General features: G+C 53.5%; 1 protein-coding gene across 1 annotated transcript in view; it reads left to right on the top strand.

Moving 5' to 3' along the window:
• The window catches only part of parp1 (poly (ADP-ribose) polymerase 1), a 108,835-nt gene extending 94,530 nt beyond the window's left edge, over positions 1–14,305 (top strand). The window contains exons 17-23 of the mRNA XM_067985189.1: positions 1,444–1,572; positions 2,752–2,850; positions 4,474–4,626; positions 6,340–6,467; positions 10,087–10,148; positions 12,240–12,354; positions 13,562–14,305. Coding sequence (XP_067841290.1) covers positions 1,444–1,572; positions 2,752–2,850; positions 4,474–4,626; positions 6,340–6,467; positions 10,087–10,148; positions 12,240–12,354; positions 13,562–13,643 — 768 coding nt within the window. The 3' untranslated portion in view covers positions 13,644–14,305. The remainder of the gene's footprint in view (positions 1–1,443; positions 1,573–2,751; positions 2,851–4,473; positions 4,627–6,339; positions 6,468–10,086; positions 10,149–12,239; positions 12,355–13,561) is intronic.
• Positions 14,306–16,095: the final 1,790 nt, after the last annotated feature.

Genomic DNA, 16,095 nt, shown 5'->3' with positions numbered 1-16,095 from the left:
GAGGGAAGGCGGGGGGTGGGGGTGAAGAGGAAGAGAGAGAGAGAGCAGCTTTTTATCACATCAGTCTCAAAGCCCCCGATCCTGGGCGGTGGGGGGGTGGTGTTGAAAGGCTGGCCATTTCCAAGGAGGTGAGCTCTGCAGACTTCTGGCTTTTTCGTTCTCTGGTGTTTTCCCGTTCAAATTCCCAGAGCCTGTAATAATTTTTTTTTAATGTGGAAAGGGTAGGAAGTAGAGTTAGTGAAGCATTTCCTCCCTGGGCCCTGTTGGTTTGATACAGAAGCCCAGTCATGGAGGGAGAGACAGACAGAGACACACGCACACAGACAAAGACCATAAGAGATAGGAGTAGGCCATTCAGCCCCTCGAGCCTGCTCCCCCATTCAATGAGATCATGGCTGATCTGATTTTTACCTCAACTCCACTTTCCCGCCTTTTCCCCATATCCTTTGACTCTCTTGCTGATCAAAAATGTATCTAACTCAGCCTTGAATGTATTCAATGACTCAGCCTCCACAGCTTTTTGGGGTAAAGAATTCCAAAGATTCACGACCCTCTGGGAGAAGAAATTCCTCCTCATTTCCGTGACGCGCGCGCACAGACTGAGGATTTTAGAATCTGGACCAAGCTCGCACACAATTGCAGTACAGTAGCAGAGATGTTATTGTGCCTCTCTTTCCCCTCTCCCACTCCCCAAAAATGGTTCAGTAGCTGACTGTACTGTTTGGTCTGGTCGTGGGCCGTACGGTTGCCGTCCCCGATCTGTGCTGTGTTTAAATGATCTCTGCTGGGATGGAGGTGGGAATAATTACAATTACACTTGGTGCCTTGGGTTAGGTAAAAAAGAATTTTACTGGAAAGTGAGAGTTGAGTGAGCACAGAATGGGATTCGGTTATGATGTTGTAAAAGGTTGAATGACCCACTGCTTACACGTAAAGAGACCCTCCCCTCCCCCTCCTCCCCTCCCCCTCCTCCCCTCCCTCCCCCTGCCCCCCCCCTTCCTCCCCCTTCCTCCCCCTCCCTCCCCCTGCCCTCCCTCCCCCTCCCTCCCCCTGCCCTCCCTCCCCCTCCCTCCCCTCCCTCCCCCTCCCTCCCCCTGCCCTCCCTCCCTCCCTCCCCCTGCCCTCCCTCCCTCCCTCCCTCCCCCTCCCTCCCCCTGCCCTCCCCCTCCCTCCCCCTGCCCTCCCCCTCCCTCCCCCTGCCCTCCCCCTCCCTCCCCCTGCCCTCCCCCTCCCTCCCCCTGCCCTCCCCTCCCTCCCCCTGCCCTCCCCTCCCTCCCCCTCCCCCCCCCTCCCTCCCCCTCCCCCCCCCTCCCTCCCCCTCCCCTCCCCCTCCCCTCCCCCTCCCCCCCCTCCCTATAAAACCTGTCCACCTTGTGACCTGTCATTTGATTCTTGTCTGAATTCTGTGCCTTTCTTTGACCCTTGCCCTGTCTTGAACTCCAGGCCAAAGTGCAGATGCTGGACAGTCTGCTGGACATTGAGGTTGCGTACAGTCTCCTCAAAGGCGGGAAGGACGATGACGCCAAGGATCCGATTGACATCAATTACGAGAAGCTGCACACTGATATCAAGGTGACTGATGGAACCCTTCCGTGTGTAAACCTATTCCCTGTAACTATCCCCACCTGCCGGCTGCCACTCTGAACCTTCCAGACCGGATCAGATTGGGATGAGTTCGGTGCTCTGAGCTAGGCCAGGATGCTGCAATTGAACACAATGCCCCTGGGATTTTGGGGTGGTGGGGGGAAGTGTTAATTGTCTCCATGCGATTTATATCGATTAGTGTTAATTGTATTCAGGTGGTGTGTATCAACTGGGAACTCTCGTGTCCATTTATAAGAGAGCTGATCCAGGGGGTGGGGTGGGTGTAATGTGGGTCTCTGTGAATAAAGGCTTGGAAGCAACTGAAGACCCTTCACCACCGGGCTATCCAATTTATTACAGGAAGGGTGTGGACGTTCATTCACATTTGGCTGTGATACTGATATCCCCCTCCCACAGTTGAATAGCCTGATTCGCCATCTGAGCTTACGCCTGAGAATCAGTGCTGTGGCTGGGGTACCAGAGGGTGGCCGACCAGAGTGGACCTTCACCAACAGTCACCATGTTCAAGAATGAATAGTTGGTGGTGGGGAAGGTGGTGAAAGGGAGGAGACAGCATTCAGGTGCTGTTAGGGTTCTCCCTATGGAACAGCCCCTCTCTGTTTTAGGAACATAGGAATAGCCGGACGATAAAAGACCAAAGTTCACCTTCTCCTATCCGGGTAGTCACCTGATCCAACGATAATGGAGTTATTGACTAATCACAGCAATCAATCTCCATCAATTAGTCTACAACAGACCCAGACATGAGGTGAGGAAAACCCCCAGTGATGGAGAGCTCTGGGAACCAGAGGTCCAAAGTTACCTGATCCTCCCGAGCCCCTACACTCACCACATGTCATGTCTCAAATTACTCACATACTGTATCCCAAAATGTTATTTTCTGAAAGAAATCAATCTAATTTGCATTTGAATGACTCACTCTCTGCTTCCACCGTCTCCCGAGGGAGCCTGTCCATAGATTGACCACTCGCTCGCTGAAATATTGTAATTTCGGTTTATAATTGTTTTTAACACTTCCATTAAAACTTTTCTGTGACGCAGCCCCCCGCCACATCTTCCGTCTCCGTCGTCCGAGAGCTGATGTCGACACTGCTGCACTTGTGTTCACTCAACTCTTTTCTTACGCCGTTAAAAATTCTCTTTTAGGTCCTGGATAAAAACGCGGATGAAGCCAAGATAATAACTGACTACGTCAAAAACACGCACGCTGCTACACACAACCAGTACGATCTCGAAGTGATGGAGGTGAGTGTCGCAGTGACTGTCCGCAGACTGTGCTCAGCCTGGCCCAGGACAGCGCGTGCGGCCTGGGGTTGCCATGGAGACTGGCTGTCACCTTCCAAGGCCTTTGGTGGTAGGCTTCTATCATGGGTCTGCACCAGCTGGATTTTGAGCCCTTCCCAGCATGTTAATTGTCCGTTCAGGAGTGCGACGTTTCCCCCCTGCCACTTTCTTTCCCCGGGCTGTTTATCAAAGCCCTTGGCCATGCTGCTTTCAGCCAGCGACGGTGAGGTGATCCCAAGGGTGATTTAGGGCCTTCCCGGGGGAAATGGGGCCTATCCTTAGGATACAGACCCTTGCATCTCGCTTGTCTTCTGGTTCCCCTTGCATCAGTGCTGCGGGGTGTTCCGCTACCTGGCACAGGGCATTCATTTACACAGGAGACGTCCCTTTTGAAACAAAGCTTGGAGCTCCCCGATGGTTTGGTGAGTCAATGCACCGACCGGCCAGTGTGGAAAGGAGCCACACGGACCAGGAGGTTCCCAGGGTTTGAGCTCTAGTCCCTTCCGAGCCACTTGGCCTCCGCAGCCCCCCAACTAATGGAGGATAAGATCATGCGGAGTTGGGGGGGGGGAGGGTAAGGAGTTCCCGCTCCTGAACACCAGTGGATCCCGCTGGAAAGTGCAGACGTGGATGGGGGAGGGGGGGTGGTGGCGATGGAGATGAGGGGTCTCGGTTGTGGTGCCCTCTGCAGTCGAATAGCCGGCCAGCACTTGCAGTCTGGGTTGCCGCATGAAGAATGATCGAGCAGTCAGTTCCTGTGGGACAGTAATCAGCGAAATCCAGCACCTACACAAAAGGAGGCTGGAATAAGATATGGCTCCTACCAGATCCTCATTGTGACACGCTGGTTTATAGCTCCCTCTCCCTCCACTCCCCTCCCCTCCCCTATCCCTCCCCTCCCCTATCCCTCCCCTCCCCTATCCCTATCCCTCCCCTCCCCTATCCCTCCCCTCCCCTATCCCTCCCCTCCCCTCCCCTATCCTCTCCCTCCCCTATCCTCTCCCTCCCCTATCCTCTCTTCCCCTCTCCTCTCTTCCCCTCTCCTCTCTTCCCCTCTCCTCTCTTCCCCTCTCCTCTCTTCCCCTCTCCTCTCTTCCCCTCTCCTCTCTTCCCCTCTCCTCTCTTCCCCTCTCCTCTCTTCCCCTCTCCTCTCTTCCCCTCTCCTCTCTTCCCCTCTTCTCTCTTCCCCTCTTCTCTCTCTCGCCCTCCTCTCTCTCTCTCTCTCGCCCTCCTCTCTCTCTCTCTCTCTCGCCCTCCTCTCTCTCTCTCTCTCGCCCTCCTCTCTCTCTCTCTCTCGCCCTCCTCTCTCTCTCTCTCTCGCCCTCCTCTCTCTCTCTCTCTCGCCCTCCTCTCTCTCTCTCTCTCGCCCTCCTCTCTCTCTCTCTCTCGCCCTCCTCTCTCTCTCTCGCCCTCCTCCCTCTCTCCCCCCTTTTCCCACCCTCGTATAACCAGTGATCCGGTCCCTATATTGAGTATTGTTTTTTCCCCCTCCCTGCTCCTTGCTGTGTGTTAACGGGCAGTCTGTCTGATGGTGCTGGCGTGGAGCTGTTTTCACCCCGCGGTCTCCTTTTCTCTTCCCGGTAGATCTTTAAGATTAAGCGTGAGGGGGAGGATCAGCGTTTCGGGCCCTTCAGTGATCTTCACAACCGCCAGCTGCTTTGGCACGGGTCTCGCACCACCAACTTCGCCGGCATTTTATCTCAGGGTCTCCGAATCGCGCCGCCAGAGGCTCCCGTGGTGAGTGGGCATTTAAAGGGCGAGGGGCGCGTGTAAGAACATAAGAAATAGGAGCAGGAGTAGGCCATTCGGCCCCTCGAGCCTGCTCCATCATTCAATAAGATCATGGCTGATCTTCGACCTCAACTCCACTTTCCTGCCCAATCCCCATATCCCTTGATTCCCCGAGTCCAAAAATCTATCGATCTCAGCCTTGAATATATTCAGTGACTGAGCATCCACAGCCCTCTGGGGCAGAGAATTCCAAAGATTCACAGCCCTCTGAGTGAAGAAATTTCTCCTCAATTCAGTCTTAAATGACCGACCCCTTATCCTGTGACTATGCCCCCTAGTTCTAGACTCTCCAACCAGGGGAAACAATCAACAGCATCGACCCTGTCAAGCCCTCTAAGAATCTTATACATTTCAATGAGATCACTGCTCATTCTTCTAAACTCCAGAGAATATAGGCCCATTCTACTCAATCTCTCCTCACAGGACAACCCTCTCATCCCAGGAATCAATCTAGTGTCTGTGACGAGGGGGGGCGAAGGACACCAGTGCGATGGGATGTTTAACGTCCACCCAAACGGGTGGGCGGGGCCTGGGTTTTAAGACCTCATCCTTCAGTGCTGAGACTGGAGCATCAGCCTAGATTTTGTGTTTCAAGTCTCTGGAGTGGGGCTTGAACCCACGACCTCCTGACTCAGGCAAGAGTGCGACTCACTGAGCCACACTGACACAGCAGGGGCAGACGTTCAACTTGCCGCCCAGGCATAAAACTGGCGCTGTGGAATCGGCCGCCCGCTGTAGAAACCACCCGACTTTATTTTCCGTCTGGTTCAGTGGAGTTGAGTTCACACTCGGTCTGTACGGTGAAAATCTACCCCAGAGGATCTGCCAAACCTCCCTTCTTGCTCTGAACTTAGCTAACTTCGCCTGAGGCGTTCAGTCAGGTCATACTCTGAATTTATGGTCCTGTTACCCCAGGTTTATTTGTGTTGCTCACCTCTACTTCTCGAGGACCAGTAATACCCATCCGGTGATCAGGTGACGAGCTGCGCACAAGTGCTCCAGACAAGGGGGTGTGACCTACGTTGGTTCCCGGTCCGATTTTAAAATTCTCATCCTTGTTTTCAAATCCCTCCGTGGCCTCGCCCCTCCCTCTCTCTGTAACCTCCTCCAGCCCTACAACCCTCCGAGATCTCTGCGCTCTCCCAATTCTGGCCTCTTGCGCATCCCCGATTTTAATCGCTCCACCATTGGCGGCCGTGCCTTCAGCTGCCTCGGCCCTAAGCTCTGGAATTCCCTCCCTAAACCTCTCCACCTCTCGCTCCTTAAAACCTACCTCTTTGACCAAGTTTTTGGCCACCTGTCCTAATATTTCCTTATATGGCTTGGTGTCATATTTTGTCTGATTTGGCCGTTACGTTAAAGGCGCTTTATAAATGCAAGTTGTTGTTGATTTGCACTCTGTCCCTCTGCTAATGCAACCCAGTGCCTCATCTGCCATTTTTCATTGTCTGCAAATGAGTCTTGTACTGACGGTCTCTCTTGCGATCTGCACCCAGTACCCCTGCTCCGTTTAAAGCCTGCCCCCCTTCCTTTTTGGTTCTTTTGCTCTCCTTGTACTCATCGACCTGCCTCTGCCTGATCCTGACCCTCCCGGGACAGGTGGCGGTGAAAGGGAACCTTCCATCACCGTGTTTCCTTTTGGTTTTTCTTTTCTGACAGACCGGTTACATGTTCGGTAAAGGCGTCTATTTTGCCGACATGGTTTCTAAAAGTGCAAATTACTGCCACACGTCTCAGGCTGAACCTGTGGGGCTCGTTTTGCTGGCTGAAGTGGCGCTGGGGAACATGTGAGTAGCAAAACTCTCTTTTTAATTGTCTGTGTACGTCAACATTTGAAGAATTAATTTGCGATTCATGTCACAATGATTTGAATTGGGAACAGGAGGAGGTCATTCAGCCCCTCGAGCCTGTTCCGCCATTCAGTTTGATCCTGGCTGATCTGTATCTTAACTCCATCTTACCTGCCTTGGTTCTGTAACCCTTAATACTCTTACCCAACAAAAATCAGTTTTGAAATTTTCAATTGACCCCCAGCCTCAACAGCTTTTTGGGGGAGAGAGTTCCAGATTTCCACTATCCTTTGTGTGAAGAAGTGCTTCCTGACATCACCCCTGAACGGCCGAGCTCTAATTTTAAGGGTATTCCCCCTTGTTCTAGATTCTCCCACCAGAGGAAATAGTTTCTCTCTATCTACCCTATCAAATCTTTTAATCATCTTAAACACCTCAATTAGATCACCCCTTAATCTTCTATATTCAAGGGAATACAAGCCTAGTCTATGCAACCTGTCCTCATAATTTAACCCTTTTAGCCCCGGTATCATTCTGGTGAACCTGCGCTGCACCCCCTCCAAGGCCAATATATCCTTCCTGAGGTGCGGTGCCCAGAACTGGTGGTTCATTAATTTAAAGCACCCCCTGTACTGGGCCGGACGGAGTAGGAAGGGCCCAGGTTTGATCCCTAGTCTTGGCTGAGTTAGCTGACCTCTCAGCCAGGGGCGGTTATGGGGGCCATTAAAGTTGGAAAAGCAGCCCGCGTTCCTGCGCCTAGTCGCTGTCCACGTCCCTCGCTGGGGAGTACGTGCGGTACATGGGTGTTGTAGTGAGGAGTCAAGCTGGGCTCTGCTGTGATGCCTTGTGTGGTCGAGCAGCCCGCTGACACTCGGTCACTGTCTAGGCGGGAAGAATGACCACGGTGGGAAGGTTCTGCCCGCTTCTGAACGAACCGGTAGAGGAGAGCTTTAAAATTAGTGACGGTTCACTCCCTAACAATGGAACAGTGCACATTGAGGACGAGGTCCTACATTACACGCGGAGATGGAGACAGTTTTATGTGGAGCCTGGAGAATAATATATCAGGAAGAGCTGAGCTACTCGAGGACCTTTTTATAAATTTGATTGTAAGTGGCTTGGGGAAAAAGGTAGGTTCAGAAAATGTCTTTAAACCATGAGAGTAGGACAAGGGGAAACACAGATTCCAGCTAGTGACAGGCAAATATAGGATTGATATCAGGAAGCTCTTCTTCACACACAGACTGATGAACGTGGAACGGATTCCCAGATAGAGTGGGGGGAGGGTAAAACCCTGCAATCGTTTGAGAAACAATTGGGGGAACTTGAGGGGACGCCAGCATGGATTAGAGTAGATAGTTCCAGTGTGGGGCGAAGACTGGGATTAGAGTAGATAGTTCCAGTGTGGGGCGAAGACTGGGATTGGAGTAGATAGTTCCAGTGTGGGGCGAAGACTGGGATTAGAGTAGATAGTTCCAGTGTGGGGCGAAGACTGGGATTAGAGTAGATAGTTCCAATGTGGAGCTGGCACTGGATTAGAGCAGCTGGCTCCAGTGTGGAGCTGGCTCTTGGATTAGAGTGGAAAGCTCTGGCGTGGAGCTCGCTCTGGGATTAGAGTGGAAAGCTCTGGCGTGGAGCTCGCTCTGGGATTAGAGTGGAAAGCTCTGGCGTGGAGCTCGCTCTGGGATTAGAGTGGAAAACTCCGGCGTGGAGCTCGCTCTGGGATTAGAGTGGAAAGCAGCTCCGGCATGGAGCTCGCTCTGGGATTAATGTTGATAGCTCCGGCGTGGAGCTCGCTCTGGGATTAGAGTGGAAAGCAGCTCCAGCGTGGAGCTCGCTCTGGGGTTAGGGTAGAAAGCTCCGGCGCGGAGCTCACTCTTGGATTAGAGTGGGAAACTCCGGCGTGGAGCTCGCTCTGGGATTAGAGTAGAAAACTCCGGCGTGGAGCTCGCTCTGGGATTAATGTTGATAGCTCCGGCGTGGAGCTGGCTCTGGGATTAATGTTGATAGCTCCAGCGTGGAGCTCGCTCTGGGATTAATGTTGAAAGCTCCGGCGTGGAGCTCGCTCTGGGATTAATGTTGAAAGCTCCAGCGTGGAGCTCGCTCTGGGATTAATGTTGATAGCTCCAGCGTGGAGCTGGCTCTGGGATTAATGTTGATAGCTCCAGCGTGGAGCTCGCTCTGGGATTAATGTTGATAGCTCCGGCGTGGAGCTCGCTCTGGGATTAATGTTGAAAGCTCCGGGGTGGAGCTGGCTCTGGGATTAATGTTGAAAGCTCCGGCGTGGAGCTCGCTCTGGGATTAATGTTGAAAGCTCCGGCGTGGAGCTCGCTCTGGGATTAATGTTGATAGCTTCGGCGTGGAGCTCGCTCTGGGATTAATGTTGAAAGCTCCGGCGTGGAGCTCGCTCTGGGATTAATGTTGAAAGCTCCGGCGTGGAGCTCGCTCTGGGATTAATGTTGAAAGCTCCGGGGTGGAGCTCGCTCTGGGATTAATGTTGAAAGCTCCGGGGTGGAGCTCGCTCTGGGATTAATGTTGAAAGCTCCGGCGTGGAGCTCGCTCTGGGATTAATGTTGAAAGCTCCGGCGTGGAGCTCGCTCTGGGATTAATGTTGATAGCTCCGGGGTGGAGCTCGCTCTGGGATTAATGTTGAAAGCTCCAGGGTGGAGCTCGCTCTGGGATTAATGTTGATAGCTCCGGGGTGGAGCTCGCTCTGGGATTAATGTTGATAGCTCCGGGGTGGAGCTCGCTCTGGGATTAATGTTGAAAGCTCCAGGGTGGAGCTCGCTCTGGGATTAATGTTGAAAGCTCCAGGGTGGAGCTCGCTCTGGGATTAATGTTGATAGCTTCGGCGTGGAGCTCGCTCTGGGATTAATGTTGATAGCTCCGGGGTGGAGCTCGCTCTGGGATTAATGTTGATAGCTCCGGGGTGGAGCTCGCTCTGGGATTAATGTTGATAGCTCCGGGGTGGAGCTCGCTCTGGGATTAATGTTGATAGCTCCGGCGTGGAGCTCGCTCTGGGATTAATGTTGATAGCTCCGGGGTGGAGCTCGCTCTGGGATTAATGTTGATAGCTCCGGGGTGGAGCTCGCTCTGGGATTAATGTTGATAGCTCCGGGGTGGAGCTCGCTCTGGGATTAATGTTGATAGCTCCGGGGTGGAGCTCGCTCTGGGATTAATGTTGAAAGCTCCGGGGTGGAGCTCGCTCTGGGATTAATGTTGAAAGCTCCGGGGTGGAGCTCGCTCTGGGATTAATGTTGATAGCTCCGGGGTGGAGCTCGCTCTGGGATTAATGTTGATAGCTCCGGGGTGGAGCTCGCTCTGGGATTAATGTTGAAAGCTCCGGGGTGGAGCTCGCTCTGGGATTAATGTTGATAGCTCCGGGGTGGAGCTCGCTCTGGGATTAATGTTGATAGCTCCGGGGTGGAGCTCGCTCTGGGATTAATGTTGAAAGCTCCGGGGTGGAGCTCGCTCTGCGATTAATGTTGAAAGCTCCGGGGTGGAGCTGGCTTCCTACTGTGATGAGATATTGAGTTTCCTATTGAACTGATGTGAAGGGTTCGAAGCCCAGTGCTGATTCTGGGGCCGCTCACGTTCCAATGTTGTGCTTTCCCAGGTACGAGTTGAAACGAGCCAGTCATATTACAAAACTACCAAAAGGCAAACACAGTGTGAAAGGTAAGCTGTCAATATAATTGTCTGCACTCCTTCGGCCTCCTTTACTGTTGTTCAATGCGATACAGCTGATCTTGTGGGCAGCCCCTCCCGCTGTGTCAATGTGAGACGCACTTGGATGTCTTAGCTCACTGTTACACCCAGTCCCCGGACTCTCAGTCCCTGATATTACCCCGCCACCTCCGGCCTACGAGTCTCTCATTCCCTGATGTTACCCCCCGCCCCCTCGAGTCTCTCATTCCCTGAAGTTACCCCCCCCCCCCCCAAGTCTCTCATTCCCTGAAGTTACCCCCCCTCCCCGAGTCTCTCACTCCCTGAAGTTACCCCCCCCCCCCCCCCCCCCCCGCCGAGTCTCTCATTCCCTGAAGTTACCCCCCCCCCCCCACCCGAGTCTCTCATTCCCTGAAGTTACCCCCCCCCCCCCCTCCCCGAGTCTCTCACTCCCTGAAGTTACCCCCCCCCCCCCCCCCCCCCGCCGAGTCTCTCATTCCCTGAAGTTACCCCCCCCCCCCCCCCGAGTCTCTCATTCCCTGAAGTTACCCCCCCCCCCCCGAGTCTCTCATTCCCTGAAGTTACCCCCCCCCCCCCCTCGAGTCTCTCATTCCCTGAAGTTACCCCCCCCCCCCCCCCGAGTCTCTCATTCCCTGAAGTTACCCCCCACCCCCCGAGTCTCTCATTCCCTGAAGTTACCCCCCCCCCCCCGAGTCTCTCATTCCTGAAGTTCCCCACCCCCACCCCCCCCCCCCGAGTCTCTCATTCCCTGAAGTTACCCCCCCCCCCCCGAGTCTCTCATTCCCAGAAGTTACCCCCCCCCCCCCCGAGTCTCTCATTCCGTGAAGTTACCCCCCCCCCCCCCCGAGTCTCTCATTCCGTGAAGTTACCCCCCCCCCCCCCCGAGTCTCTCATTCCCTGAAGTTACCCCCCCCCCCCCCCCGAGTCTCTCATTCCCTGAAGTTACCCCCCCCCCCCCCCCCCCCCCCGAGTCTCTCACTCCCTGATATCCCTCAGCCCTGTTGGACACCTCTGTTCCCTGTGTCCCCCAAGCCAAATCTGTTGGTCTCGTCCTCGCCGTCAGCCCCTTGGAGTGAGCTGAGTCCCGCCCGAGACAGCGGGTTCAGAGTTCAAGCTCCTCTTCAGACATTCCCGGCGACCAGAGGCTGGAGCTCCGGCTCTGAATTCTATGTTGACGGCCAGTGGGGCCGCCCGCCCACTCCTCACCCTATGAGCACTGGGAGCTTCTACAGCCCTCCCTCCCTGTCGGACTGTCCGCCCTATCTAGCGGTACCGAGACGGTTACAGCCGTGGAAACAGTGTTCACCTCACGGCCTGTTCATCAGCCTGTGAATCCTTCCACCACCTCGCTCTGTTCCCCGAGGGGAAGAGGATGAAGATTTGACAACAACAACAACAACAACCCGGAACCTTCCGGCTCCCCACAGGCCCCATCCCTTCCCCGTTTGTGTGTAATGGTCCCGTGCAGCCTCCTCGGGAAGGCCGCAAAGAGGCCTCACTTGGATCTCCTGCTGCGTCTTGCTCGTGCACGGGCGGCCCGTACTGTCGGTGGTTGGGCCAGTGAGGAATCGGAAGGTTCCGGGTCCTGAGCCCCCCCACCCCACCCCGCCCCTGACAGCACCGAGTTGTTGGAGATCACAGGCAAGGCTGCAAGGGACGGGGCAAAGGGCGTCACACTGTGTAGGAACGTTACTGTAACCTCCTCCAACCCTACAACCCTCCGAGATCTCTGCGCTCCTCCAATTCTGGCCTCTTGCGCATCCCCGATTTTAATCGCTCCACCATTGGCGGCCGTGCCTTCAGCTGCCTCGGCCCTAAACTCTGGAATTCCCTCCCTCACCCTCTCCGCCTCTCTCTCTCTCCTCAGTGAACGTTCCTTAGAACCTACCTCTTTGACCGAGCTTTTGGTCACCTGCCCTAATATCTCCTTATGTGGCTGGGTGTCAGATTTTGTTCGATTATCGTTCCTGTGAAGCGCCTTGGGACGTTTTACTCGATTAAAGGTGGTTTATAAATGCAAGTCTTTGTTGTTTGTGTTGTTGCTGCAGCTCTTTGATAACTGAGGCTCCTCTGTCTCCGCAGGTGTGGGGAAAACAGCTCCGGACCCCAACTCCACCATCAAGATGGACGGAGTGGAGGTGCCACTGGGGAAAGGGGTCCAGACGCCAGCCGCAGACTCCAGCTTACTGTACAACGAGTATCCTTCTTTATACAAGAGTAGGGGAGGCAGTGTTGGCCTTTCAAACACCGGGTGAATATTGGGCCTGTCGAACTGCAGCTGTGCGGTTGAGGTTAAAGAAGGGGACGGGGCCTTGAGTTGACGAGTTTTTTTTTAAACACGCTGCCCTTTCACCTTTTGGCACCTGTGCCCAAGCCCAGACTGATGGGAAAACAGGATTCCTGTAGTGGGTCTGAGCCTTGTGGGAAATAAGGTCAGTCCCAGTCAGGCTGTTAGTGAGAGCTGCTGGGATGTGCTGGTATCATAGTAAGTGCAGCACAGGAGGAGGCCATTCGGCCCATCGTGCCTATGCTGGCTCTATGAAAGAGCTATCAATTAGTCCCACTCCCTTGCTCTTTCCCCTTAACCCCGTACATTTTTCCTTTTCAAGTATTTATCCAATTCCCTTTTGATAGTTACTATTGAATCTGCTTCCACCGCCCTTTCAGGCAGTGAATTCCAGATCATTACAACTCGCTGCGTAAAAAAAAAATGTCCCCTCATCTCCCCTCTGGTTCTTTTGCCGATCACCTTAAATCTGTGTCCTCTGGTTACCGATCCTTCTGCCAGTGGGAACAGTTTCTCCTTATTTACTCTATCAAATCCGTTCATGATTTTGAACACTTCTATCAAATCTCCCCTTAACCTTCTCTGTTCTGAGGAGAACAATCCCAGCTTCTCCAGTCTCTCCACATAACTGAAGCCCCTCAGCCCTGGTACGTTCTAGTAAATCTCTTCTGCACCCTCTCCAAGGCCTTGGTGTGAGGGACAACGGACAAAACCCCCACCAACCAGCCCCTCCAACGGCGATTCGGTGAGTGAGGGACCTCCACCCCGACACTTAGCTCGCTCCTGCTCCCTCGCACTCACCAGGCAAGGGCCAAGACCCCCATCACCCGCCCCAACACTTAGTGTGAGGGTGAACCCCTCTCCGCATCCACCAGTCAAGGCCCCCCCCCCAAAACACATACATACAAATGGTTCGGCCCTTCAACACTCCTCGGTGTCTCCGGTGAGGAATGGCCCACGGTGAGCTGCCCGATGGAACTGTTCCCCAGGGAGTGTCAGCAGCAAGAAATCTCAGGAGAGATGGGCAATCCGGCCTGAATCCAGGGCACGAGAGGGGTGGAGGGGCGAGACGGTTTCACCGGCGATGGCTGTCTACCTTAACCTCATGATCTTTCAGGTACATCGTCTACGACGTGGCCCAGGTGAACATGAAGTACTTGCTGAGGCTGAACTTCAAGTACAAAACCTCACTGTGGTGAACAGAGACCCCTGTTTCCCCCTCTTCCGCCCCCCTCCCCCCGCTGCACTGCACCCTGCGATCCCCTCCCTCCGAAAAGTAAAGGCACGCCGTTCGCAAAATCAGGTTTTGGGGGGGGGGGGGGCGTGGAAGATCGGGGCTGGCTCGCTCTCGTACTCGGCTGCCGTGTACTTGGTGGAGAGGAAAGTGGGCGGGCGATAGCCCCCAAACTTAACCTGACAGAAGCCATAAATAAACTGATTGTTGCTCGAATTTTTTTTTAAAAATAATGCAAGTTGACTACTTTTTGGGGGGGGGGGGTGAGGGGCCAAATGTTAAAATCAGTGGGCTGTTAATTTTATTCAGCCAGTGAAGTGGCATAACTGACTGTTGAAAAGATTTTGGTTTACTTGTGGAAAAAAAACTTATTGGGGGGGGGCGGCCAGAAGAGGAGAGAGGGAGGGGACGAGGGGTGGGGTTTGTCCCCCACCCTTTTAAAAGCTGACACCCCCCCCCGGGGCTGTATAGTTTCCTTTTATTTGTGGCCTTCTCTGCTTGTGTTACATTGAAAGCTGAAAGGCTATTCTTTTCTCCAACTCCACCCTCCTCCTCCTTCGGTCTCTTCAGTTTGGTTTCATTTCCATTTTATATTATGTGACAAATAAAGGATGGCTTAAAAAAAAATGTGTCTGTGTTTATTCTCGCGCCGGAATAATTAGATTTTGCATTTAGAATTCTTTAAATCGTTCTACAGGACGTGGACGTCGCTGGCAAGGCCGGCACTCATAGCTCGTCGTTGGGTGTGGGCTGTGGCTCAGTGGGTAGCACCCTCGCCTCTGACTCAGAAGGTTGTGGGTTCGAGCCCCGCTCCGGGGACTTGAGCACAAAATCTCGGCTGACACTCCAGGGGAGTGCTGCACTGTTGGAGGTGTCTTCGTCTCTCAGATGAGATGTTCGGCCGCTCGGCCCATCGTGCCTGTGCCGGCTCCGTGAAAGAGCTATCCGTTTAGTCCCTTTCCCCGTAGCCCTGCAAATTTTTTTCCCCTTCGAGTATTTATCCAATTTCCTTTTGAAAGTTATTGTTGAATCTGCTTCCCCCGCCCTTTCAGGCCGTGCGTTCCAGAACTGAATTCAAAAATTCTTAAATCAGCCCAGGTTCCTGCTCCTGATGGCTGCCCGGCAACCTTTGATCTCAGCCGGAGCCCAGTGCTACAACTGGCTTCAGCGTCTCACGAAAGGTCTTTGACCTGAAACGTTAACTCTGTTTCTTTCTCCACAGATGCTGCCTGACTTGCTGAGCTTCTCCAGCATTTTCTGTTTTTATTTCAGGTTTCCAGCAACTGCAGTATTTTGCTTTTTGATTCAGTGTCTCTGGGCTAAGGGAAAGATCAGCCATTGGTCTGGCTGCTCTTCGGTGACACCTGCTGGAAAGCGAGAGTGGTGCAGAGGTGAAAAGACAGGTGGGGGGGCAAACAAATTGAAATAAGAAAACTAGAGAGAGAAACTGTTGCTCCAAACACACTGCAGCACAGAACAGAGAGACCAGCAGTCAGCCATAGTTGAGCTTATGGTTGATTAAATCAGGAGCAGAATTGGCGGTGTTGATTTGAGCTGTCTACAGGTGAGGCGAGAGAGGAAGGTCGAACGATGGTCTCATGTGTAGTGTTACGTTGAGTGCAGAGTAACATTCTCCTGGCGTTGCAAGGCCTGAATCTCCCATTTGCTTTCGTCATATTTCTCATGTAGACTCCTTTCTGCAGCACAGACGTACTGATACGAGCATCGTACTGCACTGTACTGGTCATTCTTCACGAGGAGTATCGGTGCGCTATTCGACCGTGGTGGGCATCGCATCCAATTCCTCATGGGACATCTAACCTCACACATCGTTTGAAAGGGGGTTAAATTAGATAACAGTCAAAAGCGGGAACCCCCTTCTGCACAACGTGAGCACTCGAGACTTCTTATTGTGCCCTCGGTTTAAGACTAGGGACTGGACCTCGGATGCTTGTGGTCTGTATGACCGGGTGCTGCTGTTACCAAATCAGCCGTGGGGAGGGGGTGGTGCCGTGTCTTCCTCTCATTTTTACTCTCCTGTTGACCCACTTGGGCTCCCTGATGGCAGGACTGGGATTGGGGAACTCACAGGGAGTGAAGAGAGCAAATTGTTGTACAAACCATTGGGGTGGCAAACTGGGGCACGGGGTAAAAGGAAACTCATTCTAATTGATCTATCGGCCGCAATGACAGGGCGGCAGGTGGGCTGCAGATACAAGGCACGGAATAGTGATTACATAGAATTTACAGCACAGAAACAGGCCATTTGGCCCAACGGGTCTATGCCAGTGCTAATGCTCCACACGAGCCTCTTCCCTCCCTACTTCATCTAACCCTATCAGCATATCCTTCTATTCCTTTCTCCCTCATATATTTAGCTTCCCCATAAATGTATCTGTGCTATTCACCTCAACTAC

This window comes from Heptranchias perlo, chromosome 5 (genome assembly GCF_035084215.1).
Source record: "Heptranchias perlo isolate sHepPer1 chromosome 5, sHepPer1.hap1, whole genome shotgun sequence".
In the NCBI taxonomy this organism is placed as follows: Eukaryota; Metazoa; Chordata; class Chondrichthyes; order Hexanchiformes; family Hexanchidae; genus Heptranchias; species Heptranchias perlo.
Note: the sequence above shows the minus strand (reverse complement) of the source record. Positions and strands in the feature narration are given on the sequence as shown.